Source organism: Petromyzon marinus, chromosome 38, assembly GCF_048934315.1.
Source record: "Petromyzon marinus isolate PM22_M1 ecotype Great Lakes invasive population chromosome 38, UKy_Petmar_22M1.pri1.0, whole genome shotgun sequence".
Taxonomy (NCBI): domain Eukaryota; kingdom Metazoa; phylum Chordata; class Hyperoartia; order Petromyzontiformes; family Petromyzontidae; genus Petromyzon; species Petromyzon marinus.
In genome coordinates, this window is record NC_133704.1 from 3,141,173 (window position 1) to 3,160,527 (window position 19,355).

The following is a 19,355-nucleotide window of genomic DNA, read 5'->3' on the forward strand; positions in this document are numbered from 1 at the left end:
TAGGGTGCGCTGTAACTCCGCTTGTGGTTGTTGTGTAAGCTGTACTGTGGCTGCTGTGGTCACCCTATATTTTGGTGCTAAGTTTTTTGCAGCAGATGATTTTAACGAGAACCCCCAATCCTCGTGCAGAAGGGGATACAATGTGGCTAAAAAATGTGAGCAGTGTCGCTAGACCCAATGGAATGTTTCCACCCAAACGGGACCACCCACCCATTAAATCTTATGATCCATCAGCATGGCTCTGGAGTCCATGGGCCAGAACAGACATTTATACCACCAAAGGTAGCAAAACTAAGTCATTTCTGCGGCTCAAAAGAGTAACATTGATAATCCCCCCCCACCCCCCGCTCATTTCAAACGCTTTTCACAATTCACACGTCCAAAAAGCTGTCTTCGCGAAGGTGGTGATGCCCACCTCACGCGGCACCGACTCGTAATGATGTATCGTCTTGAGTTGGGCTCATGGACTCGAGTGGAGGTGAGCACAGTCGGAGGGCGGTGATGGCCGAGAGAGCAACCAACCCTGCTGCTCGCTCCCCAAACTCCCTGACCCTGCTTCCCCCTGACCTGGTCCTCACGACCCACCACTTGGACCCCATAACCCCAATGCACGAACCCAACCCTCGACCCCCAGTCCCTGGTGCTTGCACCGCTCTTGCCTCGCCACTGGCCTTAACGCCAGGGCTGCCTGTTCCCCGCTCGCCACGCCCTGCACACCCCACCCCTCGTCAGCCCCACACCCCATCCCGACACTCCGAGAAGCCCACCCCCCTGCTCACCACAAACACCAAATAGACCCCCAACTCTGTAATCTCACTGCCAGCTCACCACCACTGCCCTAATTCCATGCTCACGACTCGTCACCCTTCCCTGCATTCCCCTCGTCATCCCTCCCCTGCACGCCTCGTCACCCCTCCTCTCGTCACCCTTCCACGCCCTTCGTCACCATTCCCTCCACGCCCCTGGTCACCCCTCCCTGCACCCCTCCCCTCGTCAACTCTCCCGACTCCACGCGCTCCGTCGCTGCTCTGCTATGGCAGCGCCACGCGACGTGGGCGTGAGGCCGCGTGTTGTGTAAGCGAAGCGCGTGAGCGAGGAAGGAGGGTTGTGGGAGAGTCGGAGCCGAGGATCATCCTCAGCGTGGGCACCAGAGGGGGACCGGCTGCGGTCTCGCCTCGAGCTCGGGACCGGCGAGACCCCCCTCCGCCTCAACCCAGGGGACGCGGACCGCAGTGTCCCGACTCCTAGAACCCGAGGAACAGACCGCGTGGACCCGCGACTGGGATCGTGGGCAAGGGGGGACCGTGGGGCGAACGGGGATGGAGGCGGGCGCGCTCCTGGGCCCCGCGGTGGTGCTGCTGTCCGCAGGGGTATTCTGGGCTGTGGGCCGCGTCGCGCAGCGCCTGCCCGCGCCGCGCTGCGCGCACCGGAACGCGTGGAAGTGGCGGAACAGCGCCGCCTCCATGGTGCACGGCGTCGTCACGGGCAGCGGCGCCGTTCTCTGGTAACCCTGGGGGGGGGGGGGTGTCCCGTGGTACCTGGAGTAGTGATTCTGTCCTGTGTGGATGCGGTGGCGAAACCGGCACACGGGAGTGTGCCCCCGCGTCCGTCTCTGCATGCTTCGGATCCCTGTTGTACACGAGACTCCTCTGCTCCAATTCTCCGTGGTTAAGCAAAACGGACTCGGCAACCTGAACCGTGGAGGAGGCACACGTGTTTCTGGCAGTCACGTGATGTGTATGTATACGAAGCCACGTGTTCTATAGAATAAAGTAAGTTGCTGTTGTATAAGCCATCGCTCGTGTGGAAACCGGAGACACGGGGTGGGGGGGGTGGGGGATGAGACTGGCTGCATCACAAACCGCGAGTCTCATCGCCCGCGTGCTCAGACGAGACAGAGGCAGCCGGCCCGGGCTTCTCGGCTCCGACCCGGTTAGACACCGGTCACTGGCCAGGATGTGGACGGCGGCTGCAGGCGAACGCAGTGTGCGCGGAGAGGAGAAACGGGGTGGTTGTGAGTGGGTTGAGAGCGCTGATAAGGGGTTCGCTCGAACACAGCCTCTGATGATAGGGATCCACCATCTGGGGGTCACCAGATGACCAGACCTTGTTTTTCGACAGCGGTCATGAGAATTGCTTTCGTATCACGCACGTCACCGCAGATATTTTGTCAACTTCTTGCAAAATATGCGTGGGGGGAGGGGTTAGAACATGTGTATGTTTTGTTGATTTCCTTTGCAGGCAGGTTCACTATCGGGAAGGAGTGGCGGCGCAGTGGTTAAGCGGCCGACCATAAAAGACATTTGTGGCGATGTGTGACGAGGAGGGGGGGGTGAGAAAGGTGACGTCACATAAAAATAGGCAACTTTAAATAAATATATAATTGCTATAACAACACTCCATCAGAGCGCAGCGCCACATTAAATACGCACTACAATGACAATAGTTTAAAGCGATTTGAAGTATGTTTTATTTTCAAAATGGAAATATGGTTTGGGGGGGGGGGGGCAGAGCTATGTGACGTCATATTTGAGGGGGGGGGTCTGACTTTGTGACGCCGCATTTTGAACTCGACGACGTCCGTTTGATTCCTGGATTATCGCTATCACATCAGTGGCGATCGATATCTGAACCGGTCCTGGTTCTCACCCCCCCCCCCCCTTTGCACCAACCCCGCAATAACCAGCGTGGTGAGGTCTGGCCAAGCCAGCGGTGTAAGGCCCCCACAGGGCCCTCGAGCGGAGGACGAGCGACCCGGACCGTTGTTGAAGCGTAGCGGTGACAACATCGGGTGGCTCCTGTGCCCCCCCCCCCCCCCAGCTTCTACTCGCACCCGGAGATGGCAGAGGACCTGATCGGCACGTGGAGGCCCGCGTCGCATTGCCTCGTCGCCGTCTCCATCGGTGCGAGTCCTCGAGCACCGGACAGCCGCACGCAGCCACTGAACCCAGCCACTCGTGTGTTCACCAGGCCACTCGTGTGTTCACCAGGCCACTCGTGTGTTCACCCAGGCCACTCGTGTGTTCACCCAGGCCACTCGTGTGTTCACCAGGCCACTCGTGTGTTCACCAGGCCACTCGTGTGTTCACCAGGCCACTCGTGTGTTCACCAGGCCACTCGTGTGTTCACCAGGCCACTCGTGTGTTCACCAGGCCACTCGTGTGTTCACCCAGGCCACTCGTGTGTTCACCCAGGCCACTCGTGTGTTCACCCAGGCCACTCGTGTGTTCACCTGGCCACTCGTGTGTTCACCCAGGCCACTCGTGTGTTCACCCAGGCCACTCGTGTGTTCACCCAGCCACTCGTGTGTTCACCCGGCCACTCGTGTGTTCACCCGGCCACTCGTGTGTTCACCAGGCCACTCGTGTGTTCACCCAGCCACTCGTGTGTTCACCCAGCCTCTCGTGTGTTCACCCAGCCTCTCGTGTGTTCACCCAGGCCACTCGTGTGTTCACCCAGGCCACTCGTGTGTTCACCCAGCCACTCGTGTGTTCACCCAGCCACTCGTGTGTTCACTCGCTTCGTCCACTTGTCGACTCGCCCATTCACCCACGCATTTGTTCACTTGGGTCGTTCACGCTCGCATACCGATCATTCAACCGCCCGCTCGCCCGCCCGCCCGCTCGCGACCGGCGCCAGCCGCCAGGGTGCCCGCTGCAGTCCCCCCGCCGTGGTGGCGGGGGCACCGCGCACGTTGGGCCGGGGAGCGGCCTCGACGGCGCTCACTCTGCGCCCCCCCCCCCCCCCCACACGCGAGAGGGGGCAGCCTCCTCGCCCCCTCCCCCCCCCGATAGAGGAAGCCTCGCCACCCCCCTCCCCCGGCCGGCTCCGTGCCAAAATGAAGCCACCCTTGGCTGCAGCTGGCGCGGAGCCTGCGGCAGCGGGGCCCTGCGCGGTCACGGCCACGCCGGCGCCGGTTTCAATTCACGGCCGCGCCTCTGCTCCAACCCCGAAAGCATCGACGCGGTGTTGGGTTGTTAAAAAATAAACATCGGCTTACGTTACCCCCCCTCCGCCCCGGTGAGGCAGGACCAGAACGGCAGCCGCCAGATAATTGCGGGGACGACCCTCGGTCGTTTCAGGATCGGCGACAAATATCGGCAGTTACGCAGGTTGATCTTTTTTTTGTGTTCGCGACGTTTTGCAATAAAAGGGGGAAGAGCAGAATCTGTGGCAGCAGCAACAGCGTCGGCGAGAAACGAAACAGAGCCTCGGTGCCCACCAACGTGGGCGCTCGCTCGCTCGCCTGCTGTACGGATTCCCCAATCGTATTCCTGGGATTGTTGGTGTAAATACTATTATTCCAATACGGGGGATTGCCACCGGTTTTGAAAGGCCAGACCGAAGCGCCGCCAGACGCGCTGGGGCTGATTCGCCGTCGCACGATCGCTCTCAATCGGCGTAACGGCTCAACGGCTGCGAAAAAGAGCTTCATAGCTTGTCGGATTCTTCCATTCTGATTCCGCTCAGTGGTGGGGGGTGAGAGGTGAGATGAACAATTCTCGTTCGGAAAGTCGTGGCCCCCCTCCTGCCGGACGCACCCGTCGATCCCAACGCAGTGCCCGCTCTCGCGGAACGCGCCCGAAGTGGGTGTGTGTGAATTCTGCGCGCTTCCGTGCCCTTTGGGTGCAGCGTCACGCGCGATGGGTAAAAGTTGCGGAGAAACAAAACTTCCGCGCGAGAAACAGCACTGAAACAATAGATTTTTTTTTAAATGGAATTAACACCCAGAATCAGCGGCGTCGTTGGTGGGCGAACCCTCCCGCGCATATAAAATAAGAGACTCGGTGAAGACGTGACCGGTGCTGTGGGACGCCGACACCCTGGGCGTGTCCCCGCAGGCCCACGCCGCTGCCGTGGTGACAAACACCCACTGTGTGGCAGGGCCCAGCGGATGTTACGGTCACGTGACATATTTGGTGGTAAGGGTATTTGGCCTACTCTTCCACGCTGGCCAGACGTGTTGGAGATGGGAGTACCTCCGCTCTACCCCACTGCACACGACCAGCCAATAACAGTGGTCGTATCCATTGATGCTGTTGGGTGGACAGGGGCGTTTGGGGCATGGGACACCTTGTCCCAATCGAGGTGAAGCCAAGTGACAGCTGAAGGCGTCTCCATCGCTCGGCCTCATTGGTGGGCGAGCAGGGTGGCCGTCCGGTACGACGCAGGCCCACAGCGGTCACCCCGTTCCACGGGCGCATCGCAGAGCGTCCGCGTGCCGGATGCGGCCTGTCGTGGAGTGCCAGGTGCTCCGTTCGTGACCCGATCGCCCGCTGCCCTCTCCCCGCGCGCGCAGGCTACTTCCTCAACGACTTCGTCGACATGCTGCTCAACCAGAAAGTGCAGCGCTGCTGGGAGTTGCTGCTGCATCACCTGGTGGTGAGTCCATCGCAGGCCGCACACCCAAAAGTCGGTAAAATTGCTCACTTTACAAGCCTCGTGTCCATGGGTTTTATAACACCGCTGCACGTGAATGTACACATCAGAGAGACCAACAGCTGCGGGATACCGCTTTTATGGTGTTGAGCTACACTTGAGGGTGATGGCGGAGCCATCGCATCTTAGATAACGGCCACGGCAGACGGAGCGGGGTTAGACTCTTGGGACTTATTAGAGATGTGAAGTCTCGAATAACGACGTGCTTCCTGCGCACGTGAGCACCGCTCGGAGCGTAGCGCGACCGTGGCTCTTCAGGCGAGCGCAGCGTCCTCCCGCCGCAGCGTCCCCGCGTGCGAAGGCGTCGCTGTTTAATGCTGACGCGTCGTCCACAACAAGGCGTCGTGAGCAGCCGAAACACTCGGCTACTCCGGTGTGGAGGGCCGGCACGGGGGCCGCGACCTTCCACCCCGCGATAAGGTGCGGCGACGTCGGCACGCGCTCCCCACCCAGCCGCGTCTCGAGGGCGAGGGCCGCGATTGGCCGGAGGCTGGGGGTGTGGTGGGTTGTGGGTGGGGGAGGGCGAGGGAGCGGCGGCGTCCCCATCCCGCCGTGGAGCTGGAGACTCTCGCCCCTCTCCTCCGGCGCGACGCGGCCTGACCTGCGGAGCAAGAGACAATGACGGCCGTTCACGTGGGGTGTTCAGATAACGTTGAAGCAAGAGGTACGAATGCAGCGCGTCAAGATGCGCGACTGAAAGTATCGGACGCATGCAGGAGTGGTCACTCGGTCGCACGAAACCGCGACACTCTCTCTCGCTTCAGGTGACAAGAGACCAGTGCAGGAAACGCACCGTGCTTGTGTGGCACCGTCAGCTCCGGCTGACGGTGCCACACACACACACGACCCACAGGTCAGCGGTGGGGAAGGTAGAGTGGTTATTAAGACTCTCGACTGAGGACAATGTTGCATTTACCTCCTGATGTTTTGATCACACATTGCACTTGCAGGGTCAATCATTTAAAGACCCAAAGCCTGACGCTGTGCTTGCCAACGAAAGTCGGTGGCCTTCGCAACCGCAGCGCCGTGAAGCCAAACCAGCGGTGTCCGTAACCGCAGGAGACAGAAACATGAGGTCAACACGAGGTCGCACGCACATCCTGTCACTGGGGAATTTAGACACACGAGGAGGGGCCTCGCAGGGAGGCACGGAGCCGGCGTAGGGTCTGACCAGAAGCGACGCACGCACCCACCGGGTCACCACCACGCGAGCTCCGGTCATCTTCGCAGCAGCAGCGGCGGCTTATGGCTGGCCATCGAACAGAGACGGTCACCGCATCGCGCGCTTTCAAATGCGCTTCTGCGGCCGCCTTGAACGCTCTTTCTTGCGATATTAGGGAGCCAATGGAGCTATGTACTTTTAAATTATCTAGATTGAAAACGAATTTCTTGTTGTCCTTCCCCCCCCCCCCCCCCCGTACCTCCAATGAGTGCGGTTGGCTAGGTACAGTGCAAAAGAAGTGCTCGCAAACAACGTGGAGAGGCATCACCGCCGAACGGCGAAGGGGGTGTGAGAGTGGTGATTTACGACACGGGCCGGCCGAAAAACGACACCGAAACAAAACACGCTTGACACGAACCGCACAGGTGCAGGCATCTGGCCCGCTGGGACTTGTCAGCCTGCTCCGTGCCCACTAGGATTTATGATGTTACTATGGAGATCAACAGATAGTAGCAATGAAGATGAAGTAGCACGTTTGGAATGCGTGCCATTGTTACAGCGCAAGGCTATTACACAGCGCGGTGCTGCTGCGTTTCACAGTCGGGGTGATGTTGCTGCTGTGAGTGATCCAAAAAGTGCGATGTGGTGTCATTTTTGTAATTCGGTCAAGTGATGCTGGCACACAATGGCCTACTCATCTCGAATTACGTCACGGGATCGTTCACGTCCGCTCTTAAGCAGATGGCGCTTATTGCTTTACGATTAATAAGCCTGCAGCGAGCAGTGAACGCTGTTACCACTGGGCCGCGTCGCTGTCCCGTTTTCACGAGCGGCGACGTACGCGCGGCGTAGCGCAGGAGTAATGTGGGAACCACGGTTTTCACATTCGGCATAAATCCGCGCAAAAAAAAGTCTAAATTGGGCGTCAGGTGGGGCGGGGGTGCGGCGAGCGCCGGGGCGGCGACGCGTTGGGTACGATACACAAACAGCGCCGGATGTTTTTTTTGCCTGACGATCGCCAGGTCAACCGCAGCCGCCGATAACACAACGGCCGCAGGGGCTGTAGAAACCACGAGGTCGATTTCCGTCGTCATCCACCTCCCGGGCCCGATTACCCAAGCGCCATCCCACGCCCTCCTCCGGGCGTGCCATTGCGTGCGTCGCGCCCATTAAGAGCCGGCACGTTACGCAAGGGAGAGGGGAGCGCGCCGAGCACTTTTACCGACCGATCCGAAGGTGTTCACCAACAACAGCCGTGCCGGTCGCGTTGCGCGTGTGCGTGCGGTAGCGGTGGACATTTGCGCGAGCGTGGAATGGCGCGTTCCGGGGCGCACACGTGGAGAGAGAGCGCACGGCACCGAGAGCGTGCGGTACCAGTCGCCGGAACGGCACGTGCGCTTTGTTCTCCAGTGTCGCGGCCGGCCACCACCGCTGTGCTGTTTACACGGAGCTGCTCCCCCCTCCTCGCCCCGCGACCCCTCGGCGGCCCCTCGCGGCGCAGAGGAGGGGCCGACCCTCCCCTGCTTTCCCCCTCCCCCTACCCGCATGACGCCCTTTGCCCCCACTGCTGCGTGCGCGGGGAGGAACCAGAGAGGCGAGTTTAGTGGAATCGTTGACGACGCAGGCGAGGGTTGGCGGATCGTGTACAGAAGGCCATCGGGCTGGGAGCCGGCCCCGGCGATGGCAGCGCACCGAGTGGGCTGTTGAGGAGCTCCAAGTGGTCATAGCCCGCTTTCCGTGGGGCACTGGGATTTCCTCCCACAAGTCGACGATCCTTGAAATGGAATTGGGCCAAGCACCGCGATGCATTGTCTTGAGACTCGCCGAGGCTTTCCTGCATAAATGCGCCATGACGTTATTTAACTGACCGAGTCGCCACCTCGCGGGAATCCGCTGACCCTCGGCTGACGTGGACCGTGGGGTCTGGTCCAGTCGCCCACAACTCCCCCCGATTGCCGCTCGGTTCAACCGCAGCAAAAAAACAAAACACGGTGACCAGCTGCATGTGGGCTACTGGGCGTGACGGGGTCAGTGCGAAGTAGGTTAGTGGGTGAGACGGGCGCTGTGTATTGGGGCAGTGGGTGAAGGCTTTAGGTGTCTGCGTGGAGTGGGTTAGGTGCAGGCACCAGTGTTTGTGCGTGGAGGGGAGCAGAGGGAGATGAGGGGAGAGTGTGTGGAAGAGAGGGGAGAGTGTGTGGAAGAGAGGGGAGAGTGTGTGGAAGAGAGGGGAGAGTGTGTGGAAGAGAGGAGAGACAAGGGAAAGATGGGCAGAGGCGTGTCCATGGAGGATCTTGACGACACCGAGTGCGATGTTGAAACTGATCCGGGAGTGGCTTGGGGATCCGGTGGAGGGATCGGAGAATTGGGTTGACGCTCGTTGTAGTCAGAAGTCTTGCCAATTTGGACGTAGCTTAAGGAGTTCGCATGGACTGGTTCGTCAAATCTTCCCATGGTCGCGTTGGCAGCGGTTCCCGCGCGAGGGCGAGCACGTCGGTAGCGCAAGTGGAGGAGGAGTTGGCGGCGACGTCCCCGTGGTGGTTTTGAGCTCCCCCCCCACCCCGGCCCCCCAGGTGATCGTGTGTTTCGGCGTCGCCGTGCTGCGCCGCCGCTACGTGGGCTTCGCGACGGTCGCCCTCCTCGTCGAGATCAACTCCGTCTTCCTCCACGGCCGCCAGCTTATGCTCATGGCCGGGCTGGGCAAGACGACGGCAGGCCGTGTCGTGGGCCTGCTCAACCTGGGCACGTTCGCCGCGTTCCGAATCAGCACGCTGGCGTGGATGACGCGCTGGCTCGTGCTCAACCGCGACAGCATCCCCGCCGCCGCCTTCGCCACGGGCAGCGTCGGCATGGCGGTCGTGACGGTCATGAACATCGTGCTCTTCTATCGCCTCCTGCGCAGCGACCTCCTGCACGCCGGCCGAGCAGCTCCGCTCCGCGGCAAGGAGACCGGCCTGTAGGCCGCAGGAGCGAGGCGGCGTCCGGCCCGACGTCGGCGCCGGCATCGCCGGTCTGGGATCGATGGCCACGCTTTCTCCTTCCGTCGACTCGAGGCCACGGGCGGCGCCGAGACCGTCTGCGCGGAGCTACCGCGCCGCCGCTTGTCCTCCCCCCGCCCCTCTCGTGCGCCGAGAGACGGTGGTCACAGAATGGACCGGTAACTAAAGCTCTGATTATTACAGAAATTAAAGCACTTCCGCGACGGCCGCCGACGAAGGCACCCACTCGTGTCAGCGTGCGCGCGAGGCCTCTCGCTGCGATCTCGGGTGCCACGTTCCTTGCCGTAGCCCCGCTCTGCTGGGTTTGGGCAGCGTGGGTGATGGCGGCGACGGGAGCTGCGTGCGGGTGGCAAGGGGCACGCGCGCGCGCGAGTCGGACCAACACGGTGAACGCCGACAACCCGTGCCGTGGGTCTCCGAGATCCTTCGCTTCTTCTTATTACTACGGTGGTCTCTACTCTCATAGCCGAGCCGGGCCTCTTTCTCTCTCTCCACGTGGCCTAGCTCTTATGAATCTTATTCTTGCAGTCTGCCTTACAGTAGAGACTGCTGACCGGTGCTGTGTGAGATTAATCATTACGGTAAATACACTAAATAGTAATTTATATTTGTCGTGAAAACCTCAAGTGTATTTTTTAAGTAGTAATCAACGACGTGCCGCCTTCTCCGGGAAACGACTGGAAAAGCCAATCGGCCGCCTCTCCTCACGCCGCGGCCTCGCGATCTCATGAGTCCGTACCGCTCGCCGGGGATTGTGCCAACAAACGCGGCGGTTACACTCGCAACGAGCGGCTGCCTCGCACAGATCCAGGCGCAGCCTTCGCAGAGCTGCCCCCTCCCCCGCCCAGCGAAGTTGCGGCGCGAGTCCACGGCGAACATTCTCGCGCACAGCCGTCCTAGGAACACCGAATTAAAAATGGGCGCTTTGCGGCTCCTTGCGCGGTTCGTGTCCCGTGGTGAGGTTCAGGTTGCGGCGTGGTGCTCGCTTCACGATCCGGTGGCCGTGCTGTCTGTGCCGGGCGCTTAAAGCGGTGTTTACACTTCCCCGTCTCACTCTCTACCTCTCCGCGCACCTCCGTGCGTGATTAAAACTTCCCCCACGCCCGTACCCCGTGTGACAGTCAATGAAATGAACATGTCTAGTGGCGTAACGTGCGAGTAGCCGTGTCTGTGGCCTTGTCTTTAACGACGCACCTTGGGCAGCCGCCTCTCTGTAACGGTGCATACTGTAATTAAACGTTTGATCTGTAGCCATTTTGGCTGGGATGTTTGGAATTGTAATGCGGAGGCGCGCTTGGGATCCATGGGCTCGCTCGGATCGTGCGCGATTTGCTTGGCGGGGACATCACGGAGCCACCGCCTCCACCGCCATCACCTCGCACAACGGTGCTGTTACCTCACTGCGCCGCACCACCCTCCATCTGTCGGTCGCACTCCTCCGTGCTGATCTTCTTTTTCTTGAGCTTCTTGAGGAGCCGTGTGTCCTTGATCAGCTCTTTCATGTCTTGATCATCCGAGTCCGACTCCTGACGGCAAAAACGCACAGGGGCACGGACTGTAGCCGGGGACGCGCACAGAGCCCGGTCCCTGCTTCACGCCGGGTGTCCCCTCCGCCGCCCATGACTCTGTAACTCGGTGAACCCCGTGGCCTGATGCGGAGCAACGATCCCCACACGCACCTCTTGCCGGGCGCTGGCCTTGGCGGTGCGCGCTCGCTTGCGCTTCCGTCGCTCCGCCTGCTTCGACCAGGGCTTGGGCCTGGGCTTGTAAATGCGACCTCGACCCTTGACCTGACCCCCCTCTCCTGGCTCGCCCGTCACCCGCGATCCCTCCCCCTCCTGCCCCTCTTCCACGGTGTCTCCTACACAACCACACGGAGGACGCACGGCAAGGGGAAGAAGATTAATAACGCGCGCAAAAAGATGGTTTTGCCACGCCGATCGCGCCGGCGCTGCGCGGGGCGCGACGGAGGGAGTGACCCAATGGGCGCCGGATGCCGCATCTCCCGGTGCCGGCGGCCGCGGAATTTCTCTCACCGTCCGCCGGCGGCGGCGGTGGCCGCGCGAGGCGCGCGCGCCGCTGCTTCTCGCGCTGCTTGTCGCGGTAGGAGATCGTGTCCGTGTCGATGGCATCTGGCACGAACCCCGTCACGCGGACCCCTCGCAGCTCCGGCATGCGCGGCAGCCTCAGCAGCGCAAAGCCACGCGCCAGCGCCCCCAGGTCCATGTCTGCGTGCGGACGCCGGGTACACGCACACGAACACGCGCACACACAAACGCGCCGCGACATCCGATCTTAAATCGCCTCCCAGGGGTCGCGACCCCACACAACGGAAACGAGTTCAGGAAATATGAGGGGGCAGCACGGCAGGGGAGCTCACAACTTCATCCGGACGTTCACAGAGGCGAGGGCTGTGATGCGGGAAGTTGATGAGGTGAGTGGTGTGACAGTCGGGTGAGATGAAGAGCGCTGTTGTGAGCCTTGAGGTGGCTATGTTGGGGAGGTGAGAAGAGGTGCCGTGCTGTGACTGCTGCGGTTCATTTCGTGGGGCGTCGTGGAGACGAGATGAGGCGAGGTGAGACGAGTGGAGTCGAGGTGAGACGAGGCGAGACGAGGTGAGACGAGGTGAGACGAGGTGCCGTGGCGAGCTTCGCGCCGCCCACCCTTTATGCGGAAGATGAGGCTGCACTCGTGCTTGGCGTAGGCCTGCACGCACGACACGAAGGCCTGCATGCCCTTCTCGTAGACGGCGCGGTCCGTGCGCGCTGCCCTGCGCACCTGCGGCAGGACGTCCACGACGTCCCTCTCGATCGCGCGCTCCGTCAGCGGGCACTGCGTCACGAACCCAGCCGGTGAGGAGAGAGGGGAGGGTCAGGACCGGCGCCGCGAGTCGACGCGCAGGTTGGGGCCGCCGCCGCAAGGTGGCGCGCGTGCTGGGGGCAGGCGGCACCTTCTGGTTGATGGACAGGAAGTTGACGTAGGCGCTTTCCATGGGCAGCAGGAAGACGAGGGCGCTGCCATGGTTCCCGATGCGCGCGGTCCTCCCACAGCGGTGGACAAACGCGCTGCTCCGCCACCACCACAGGTCACCACCACAACCACCACAGGTCACCACCACAGGTCACCACCAAAACCCATCCATCATCACTACATAAACACTAGCACATTCACAATTACTACACATACCCAGCACAATCCCCCTGGCACTCACACACGCACGTAAACACGCATGCGCCCACACATGCGGATACACATGCGCGCACAGCGCAGGCTGTTCACCTGGCGGAGGAGGGAGGATCAAACTGCAGCACCCAGTCCACCTCGGGGATGTCGATGCCACGCGCCATCACGTCGGTGCACACCAGCAGGCCACTGGGGAGCGCGGGGGGGGGGCAGAGGCAATGAATTATTGAATCCATCTGTGCAGATTTACACACTCGTATGGGTGACCTTTCTCCAAGTTCCCCGCTTTCCTTCCAAACGCCGAACACTCACGAATGGAAGTGACCAAACATCATCTCAATGCAAGATTCCTCTCGGTGAGGCTTTGCTGGATAAAGAGGCATCGTCTTCGTCGTCGTCGCCATTTTACTAAGCGCCGCATCACTGAGCGTGGATCGCCCACCTGGGAAGGCTCCGAAACGTGGCGAAGATTTTGTTGCGTCTGTCCTTCATCTTGCCGTGGATGGACATCACGGTGACGCCGTGCAGCAGCATCTGCAGAGCCTTGCCGAAATACTCCACGCCGGCACACGTGCTGCACACCGCCACACACCGTGAAGCACACACCGTCATGCACACACATTCAAAGCACAATCGCGCGGGAACCATCACACACCAATACGCACGCACCGTCACAGATGCACATTCATGCACCGTCACACGACTTCACACACTATCATGCACGGGAATACACATACTCGCACACACGCTCACACAAAGAACCACGTTTAGCCTTAACAGACTGTTGGAGCAAGTGCTGTTAGCGAGCACCTATGAAGGCCAAAACGGCACACGAGAAGGTGGGTGGCCATCACCACTCCCGGCCGCCTTTGTCTCCCCAGTGGCGATGTTTATCCACACCGCACCAAGTACTAATTTGAGGCTGAGTCGACCTAGGGGAGGCCCTGGACCGGTTCAGATAATCATCACTTGTCTTAGCCATGAACGGGAATCAAACTGAAGCAGCGCAGCCTGCTAACCGCGACACGCATACACACGGTCATGAGAGCACAGTACCTGAAGAACACAAGGTGTTTCTCCTGTTTGCGTGCACGGAGGAACGCCACGAGCTGATTGAACTTTTGCTCCGCCCGACAGATCTGAGGGAAGAACAGCGACTTTGTTATTTACCCAGGAAAAGCCTCGCCAAGAGCCCCAGGACCCGTTTTCAGGAGGGCCCTGCTACACTGGGATGTCTGACCACAAAACTCCATGAGTAATGAGTGTTTGGCTTCGTGTGGCAGGAAACCAGAGAACCTGGAGGAAACCCCGGCACCGCGGCGAATACGGGGGGGCGGCCCCCGGTACCGCCACCTCCTGGCCGCACCTCGCGGGCCGCACGGCCACAACGCGATCACGGCACGTGCCGCCGCGTGGTGCTCGGTGACGGTGCGGTGCGAGCGGGCGAGGAGGCAGCGCACCACGTAAAAGTTGTCGAGGCGTGCGGGCGTGCGCCGCGTGCTGCTCTCGGCCGCGCCGCGCTCCTTCACCGCGATGCGCACGGGGTTGCGCAGGCCGGCGCGCACCAGCGCCTCCAGCTCCTGCGTCTGCGTGGCCGAGAAGAGCCCCGTGCGGCGCTGCTTCGGAAGGAAGCTCAGGATCGTGTTGAGGCTGCGGGCACGCGGAGGGGGCGGCAGGAAGCGATTTACAGGAAGGGCCGGCAACCGGACCGCACTCGTCGGACGTCCGCGCCTGCTGTCCTCCGTCACGAGGATTTCGGGTCGCAGTTGCAGAAACGCGGTTTTTGGGTTTTTCGATTCACCGCATTAATGCGGCTAAGACACTGCAGTGGCGGCTAAATATGGTCTTTGGTATCGGTGCAGACCACACCCATTCCAAACACAAAGGCACCTCGCTACCCCCTCCACCGGTTTTTCACCAATGCTCACCGCCCCTCACCGCAGCCACAGTGCACCACGCCACACACTCCCCTCACCAGGCCTCGAAGCCCATGTCCAGCAGCCGGTCGGCCTCGTCCAGCACCAGCACGTCGAGGTTGCGCACGGCGCCACGCAGGTCCAGGCCCTCGTCGCTTCGCTTGAACAGATCCTCCAGCCGGCCGGGCGTCGCCACGATAACGTGGCCTCTGGGCGCGGCCAAAGGCAACAACGGAGAGAAGGAGCCGAGGGAAGAGACACGGGGGCGGGGGGGAGGAACCGGTGAGAATCAGAATCCCGTGGCGTCGCTAGCAAAACCAGGAGTGGGGACTGTTTGTCGCGAAATTTAGCGACTTACTGGGTTTCCCTTGCGACATTCCGGATCCAGTCGCGGTTCGCCACTGTCCGGACGCCGCTGACATTGCCGAGGGACATTTGTGACAACTCTAGAGGGTCTTATCCAGCGACTTACAGTGGCCCCTTGACGCTCCACTTTAAGGAATTGGAAACGCCGAGCAGGGAAAAGCAAACGCCATTCGCGCCTGGGTCAGGCTGGTGTGACTATCGTGCGATCGCTAACCGAGGTCACGGCGGACGGAATGGGGGGAGGGACGCCGCGACCGACTTACCCGTTCGCCAGGAACTTGTGAACGTCGTCCATTGGGTTGCTGCCTCCGATGAACAGGATATGGCTGAAGCAGAAGAAATGTTATTTAAGTTTGTAAGTCGTCATCGTGGATCACGCGAACGCACCGTGTAAATGTTTCCCGGTGTAACCGATATTGAATGCAACCGGGCCGCACGTGCGCTGCAGACGCCAGGAGAGGGAGCGTGGCGATTCTCAGACTCGACGGAGCCTCGACCCGAGCGTTACTGCCAGTGAGCACTTGGGCAACGGACCTGAACTGCGGGAACCTCTGGAGGAATTGTCCGAGCACCTCGTCGATCTGCACCGCCAGCTCCCGCGTGGGGGTGATGATGATGGCCCCCACCTGGCAGGGAAAAATAACCCGGGGGGGGTCTCTCTCTCTCTCTCTCGCGTCGTCCACGTCGCGCCAAGAATCCCCCCACCCACACGCTCCGCGATTGCTTTCAATTACAATCAAAGTCGTGCACTGTGCGTCACGCACACGAGTTCTTAACGAGTCTCACAACACTTTCTCGCAACGGCGCTCGTCACTGCGTTGAGATGTGCGTGGCCATTTCACTGAATGAGTGCTTTTGACTTCAACATCAGAATCTGCGTTTAGACTGGAGGAGGAATCCGGTGAGTTATGGGGCTCTTTTTCACAGATGTCCAGTAGGGGCAGGTAAGCAAGTGACAACAACAAAGACATGATTGATAGTAGTGCCAAGTACAAGACAGGTCAACAAATCACCGAAACACACAAATCGATCTAAACCATTCCCATCCTACCAGGCGAAGCGCACTGAGAGAAAAGCAGAGCGCCGGGAGAAAAACCACGCATGGGAGAGGGAGGCTAACACTGAAATCCCCGCACAGCCATATTCACGTGTTGCCTTTTCCTGGCCACCTCACAGCCCGTGAACATGACATGAACACAACGGGGCTCGCAATCGCAAAAGGGTTCACGTGCTCTCGCCTGCGCGGCCTTCTGAGCGTTATCGTCTCTAGTATGCGTAGCCTTTCTCCGGGCACACCAGTTTCCTCCCACGCGAAAGTAAAAAAAATGAACTTCTTGATTCAATGGAAACGGTCGGAACGTGCCGACGCGGGAGGATCCCCTTGCAGAAAGTCTCGCGCCACAACCAAGCGCGGGGCCCAGGCCGCCGCCGCCTCCTCCTCACCTCCATCTCGCGGAGGCCGCCGTCGCGCCGCAGCAGCATCTCGATGATGGGGATGACGAAGGCCAGCGTCTTCCCGCTGCCGGTGACCTGGGACAGAGAGCGGGAGAGAACGCGGGGGTCACGCGGGCGAGGGGTTGCCAAGAGTGGACGGGGTGGGAGGAATGCGGACGCGTGGAGGAGTGCGAGGGGTGAGGGGAGAGGAGGAGTGAGCGCCGAGGACAGGTGAGGAGAGTGGAGGAGTGAGGGGAGAGGAGGAGTGAGGGGTGAGGAGAGTGGAGGAGTTAGAGGTGAGGGGAGTGAGGGGTGAGGAGAGTGGAGGAGTTAGAGGTGAGGGGAGTGAGGGGTGAGGAGAGTGGAGTTAGAGGTGAGTGGAGGGGTGAGGAGGGTGGAGGAGTGAGGAGAGTGGAGGGGTGAGGAGAGTGGAGGGGTGAGGAGAGTGGAGGGGTGAGGAGGAGTGAGGGGTGAGGAGAGTGGAGGAGTTAGAGGTGAGGAAAGTGGAGGGGTGAGGAGGGGTGAGGGGAGTGGAGGAGTGAGGAGAGTGGAGGGGTGAGGAGAGTGGAGGGGTGAGGAGAGTGGAGGGGTGAGGAGAGTGGAGGGGTGAGGAGGAGTGAGGGGTGAGGAGAGTGGAGGAGTTAGAGGTGAGGAAAGTGGAGGGGTGAGGAGGGGTGAGGGGAGTGGAGGAGTGAGGAGAGTGGAGGGGTGAGGAGAGTGGAGGGGTGAGGAGGAGTGAGGGGTGAGGAGAGTGGAGGGGTGACGAGTGGAAGAGTAGGGGGCCATCCATTGAGTAGGTACGCATGGAGGGGGAAAATTGGGTTAACCCAAATGCATACGCTTGCGTATGGGGGGGGTCTACTGACAATGCACGCATAGGAAACGAGGGGGGGGGGTGAAGCCTCGATAATAATGCAGCCGGCGGTGGACTATCTGTTCGCTTAAACACGTTAATACTATTAATCTTTGATCGTTTCTGCGTGGATTAAACATCGGCCGTTCTATAGGATTGGGGGGGGGGGGGTGCGTCAAGGGAACGTACGCAGGTGAAGGGGGGTGTAAAAAGTACGCGTGCGTAGAGAGATGGGGTGAGGAGAGTGGTAGAGTGAGTGGTGAGGAGAGTGGAGGGGTGAGGGGGTGGAGGAGTGAGGGGTGAGGAGTGGAGGGGTGAGGGGAGTGGAGGAGTGAGGAGAGTGGAGGGGTGAGGGGATGGAGGGGTGAGGGGATGGAGGGGTGAGGGGTGAGGAGAGTGGAGGGGTGAGGAGAGTGGAGTGGTGAGGAGAGTGGAGGGGTGAGGAGAGTGGAGGAGTGAGGGGTGAGGAGAGTGGAGTGGAGGGGTGAGGGGGTGGAGGAGTGAGGAGAGTGGAGGGGTGAGGGGGTGGAGGAGTGAGGGGTGAGGAGAGTGGAGTGGAGGGGTGAAGGGGTGGAGGAGTGAGGGGTGAGGAGAGTGGAGGGGTGAGGGGGTGAAGGAGTGAGGGGTGAGGAGAGTGGAGGGGAGTGGAGGGGTGAGGGGAGTGGAGGAGTGAGTGGTGAGGAGAGTGGAGGGGTGAATGTGAGGGCTGCGAGGATGTGAAAAGCCTGGAGAAGTGTGAGGAGTCTGCGGAGACGTGGAACGAGGAGCCTTTACCGCCTCTGCCGCGACATCCTTGTTGTTGAGGAACAGGGGGATCGTGGCGGCCTGGGGAGAGAGGGGGACACGGGGTTCAGCAGCTGCGGCTTCGCATCACACAGCCCGAGACCCCGGGAGGCCGCTCACAGAGCCCAAGGTCCAGAGAAGAGGCTCTTCCACCCGGGATCAGGACATAATCAGTCAGATCTGAAGACTTTCGTGAACGACGACGAAAGCACCGATGACCCAAACACCCTGAAATCATGGACACAGAAGCCCGTAGCGGGGTCCCACATGGGTCGCGTCCGCCCGATGACTCGCCCCCCCCCCCCCACACAACCACCCCCTCCCCCCGCATGTCTTGCTCACTGCCCGCGTGTCGCACCTGCACGGGGGTGGTGGTGGTGAAGCCCAGGGCCTGCAGCGTCTCCTCCACACCGCGGCTCAGCCTCACGCCCAGCGAGCCCCACGTGTCGCCCATGCCGCCTCGAGCTCGCCGCACGCTGCGCGCACTTCCGGGGTCGCGACCTCGGCTTCTGGTGACGTCACGCGCTGAGGCAAGGGGCGGGTCTGGGGGGGGGGGGAAGAGGTGGGGGGGACCACGTGGGGCCGCCCACGTGACGGGAGCAGGGCTGTGTGTGGGGGGCCGTGCACGTGGCGCTCAATGACCACGGGGGTTGTTTCGCGAGTCACTCCGGCAGTCAGTGGCGACGAATCAGCTCAGTCGTCTTTTATTTCATGTGAAAGTCTCCCTCCGCACTCCCCCGTTCAGGACGGCCACAGAACTGCCGTCCTTAGTCTCTTGCTGACGACGACCGATACCAACTAAGTGACTGTGACGTCACCACTCCCGCCTGTGCCAGGCCAGGTGCACTTTGAGGCCACCTGAAGTGTCGAAGGCTCACTGACAGGTTTCAGGACAGACCCAACAGGTGCCATGGGTTGGCCGACCGAGATGACCGGTAGATGCACCAGCTGTACCCCTTACTGCGCCAACTTGCTGCGTTTTAGCCACCCGGTGCTCCGCTCGTTGTTGTGAGTGTCGCCCCTCTGCCCTCCGTTGTTGCGGGAGGGCGACTGCTTCCAACTGCCCATTGGCATTCTTCACGAGTCTCCTCGATAGGAAAACACGATTTACGACGACCAACCCTTCACTCACGTCACTCCCCCTTATACAATCGTCCTCTGACGTCACTCCCCGTGAGGGTCATCCCCCCACACGAGACGGGCAACAGGGGAACTCTGTGTAA

The 19,355-nt window shown here is 60.9% G+C and overlaps 2 protein-coding genes across 2 annotated transcripts; one reads left to right on the forward strand and one right to left on the reverse strand.

Moving 5' to 3' along the window:
* Positions 1–22: 22 nt before the first annotated feature.
* Positions 23–10,847, forward strand: TLCD2 (TLC domain containing 2). Its single transcript, XM_032967910.2, has 4 exons — positions 23–1,504; positions 2,821–2,903; positions 5,300–5,382; positions 9,172–10,847. The coding sequence occupies exons 1-4, from the start codon at positions 1,320–1,322 to the stop codon at positions 9,556–9,558; spliced, it is 738 nt and encodes a 245-aa protein (XP_032823801.1). The 5' UTR covers positions 23–1,319; the 3' UTR covers positions 9,559–10,847.
* DDX55 (DEAD-box helicase 55) lies at positions 5,441–18,659 on the reverse strand. Its single transcript, XM_032967909.2, has 16 exons — positions 18,491–18,659; positions 18,124–18,174; positions 16,506–16,592; positions 15,597–15,688; positions 15,326–15,388; positions 14,756–14,905; positions 14,241–14,430; positions 13,837–13,919; positions 13,223–13,354; positions 12,877–12,969; positions 12,548–12,662; positions 12,261–12,429; positions 11,634–11,825; positions 11,277–11,458; positions 10,994–11,123; positions 5,441–6,040 (listed from the first exon to the last, which is right to left on the reverse strand). Exons 1-15 carry the CDS (start codon positions 18,584–18,586, stop codon positions 10,995–10,997), a joined length of 1,824 nt encoding a protein of 607 aa, XP_032823800.1. The 5' UTR covers positions 18,587–18,659; the 3' UTR covers positions 5,441–6,040; position 10,994.
* Positions 18,660–19,355: the final 696 nt, after the last annotated feature.

What these genes read in the sequence shown, in the direction of transcription:
- TLCD2 (XM_032967910.2), top strand. Translation starts at nt 1,320, where the DNA reads ATGGAGGCGGGCGCGCTCCTGGGCCCCGCGGTGGTGCTGCTGTCCGCA. An exon ending in GGCAGCGGCGCCGTTCTCTG is followed by an intron (nt 1,505 to 2,820) that starts GTAACCCTGGGG and finishes CCCCCCCCCCAG; the next exon opens with CTTCTACTCGCACCCGGAGA. An exon ending in CCTCGTCGCCGTCTCCATCG is followed by an intron (nt 2,904 to 5,299) that starts GTGCGAGTCCTC and finishes CCGCGCGCGCAG; the next exon opens with GCTACTTCCTCAACGACTTC.
- DDX55 (XM_032967909.2), bottom strand. Translation starts at nt 18,586, where the DNA reads ATGGGCGACACGTGGGGCTCGCTGGGCGTGAGGCTGAGCCGCGGTGTG. An exon ending in AAACACCTTGTGTTCTTCAG is followed by an intron (nt 13,355 to 13,836) that starts GTACTGTGCTCT and finishes GGCGGTGTGCAG; the next exon opens with CACGTGTGCCGGCGTGGAGT. An exon ending in ACGTTTCGGAGCCTTCCCAG is followed by an intron (nt 12,970 to 13,222) that starts GTGGGCGATCCA and finishes CGCGCTCCCCAG; the next exon opens with TGGCCTGCTGGTGTGCACCG.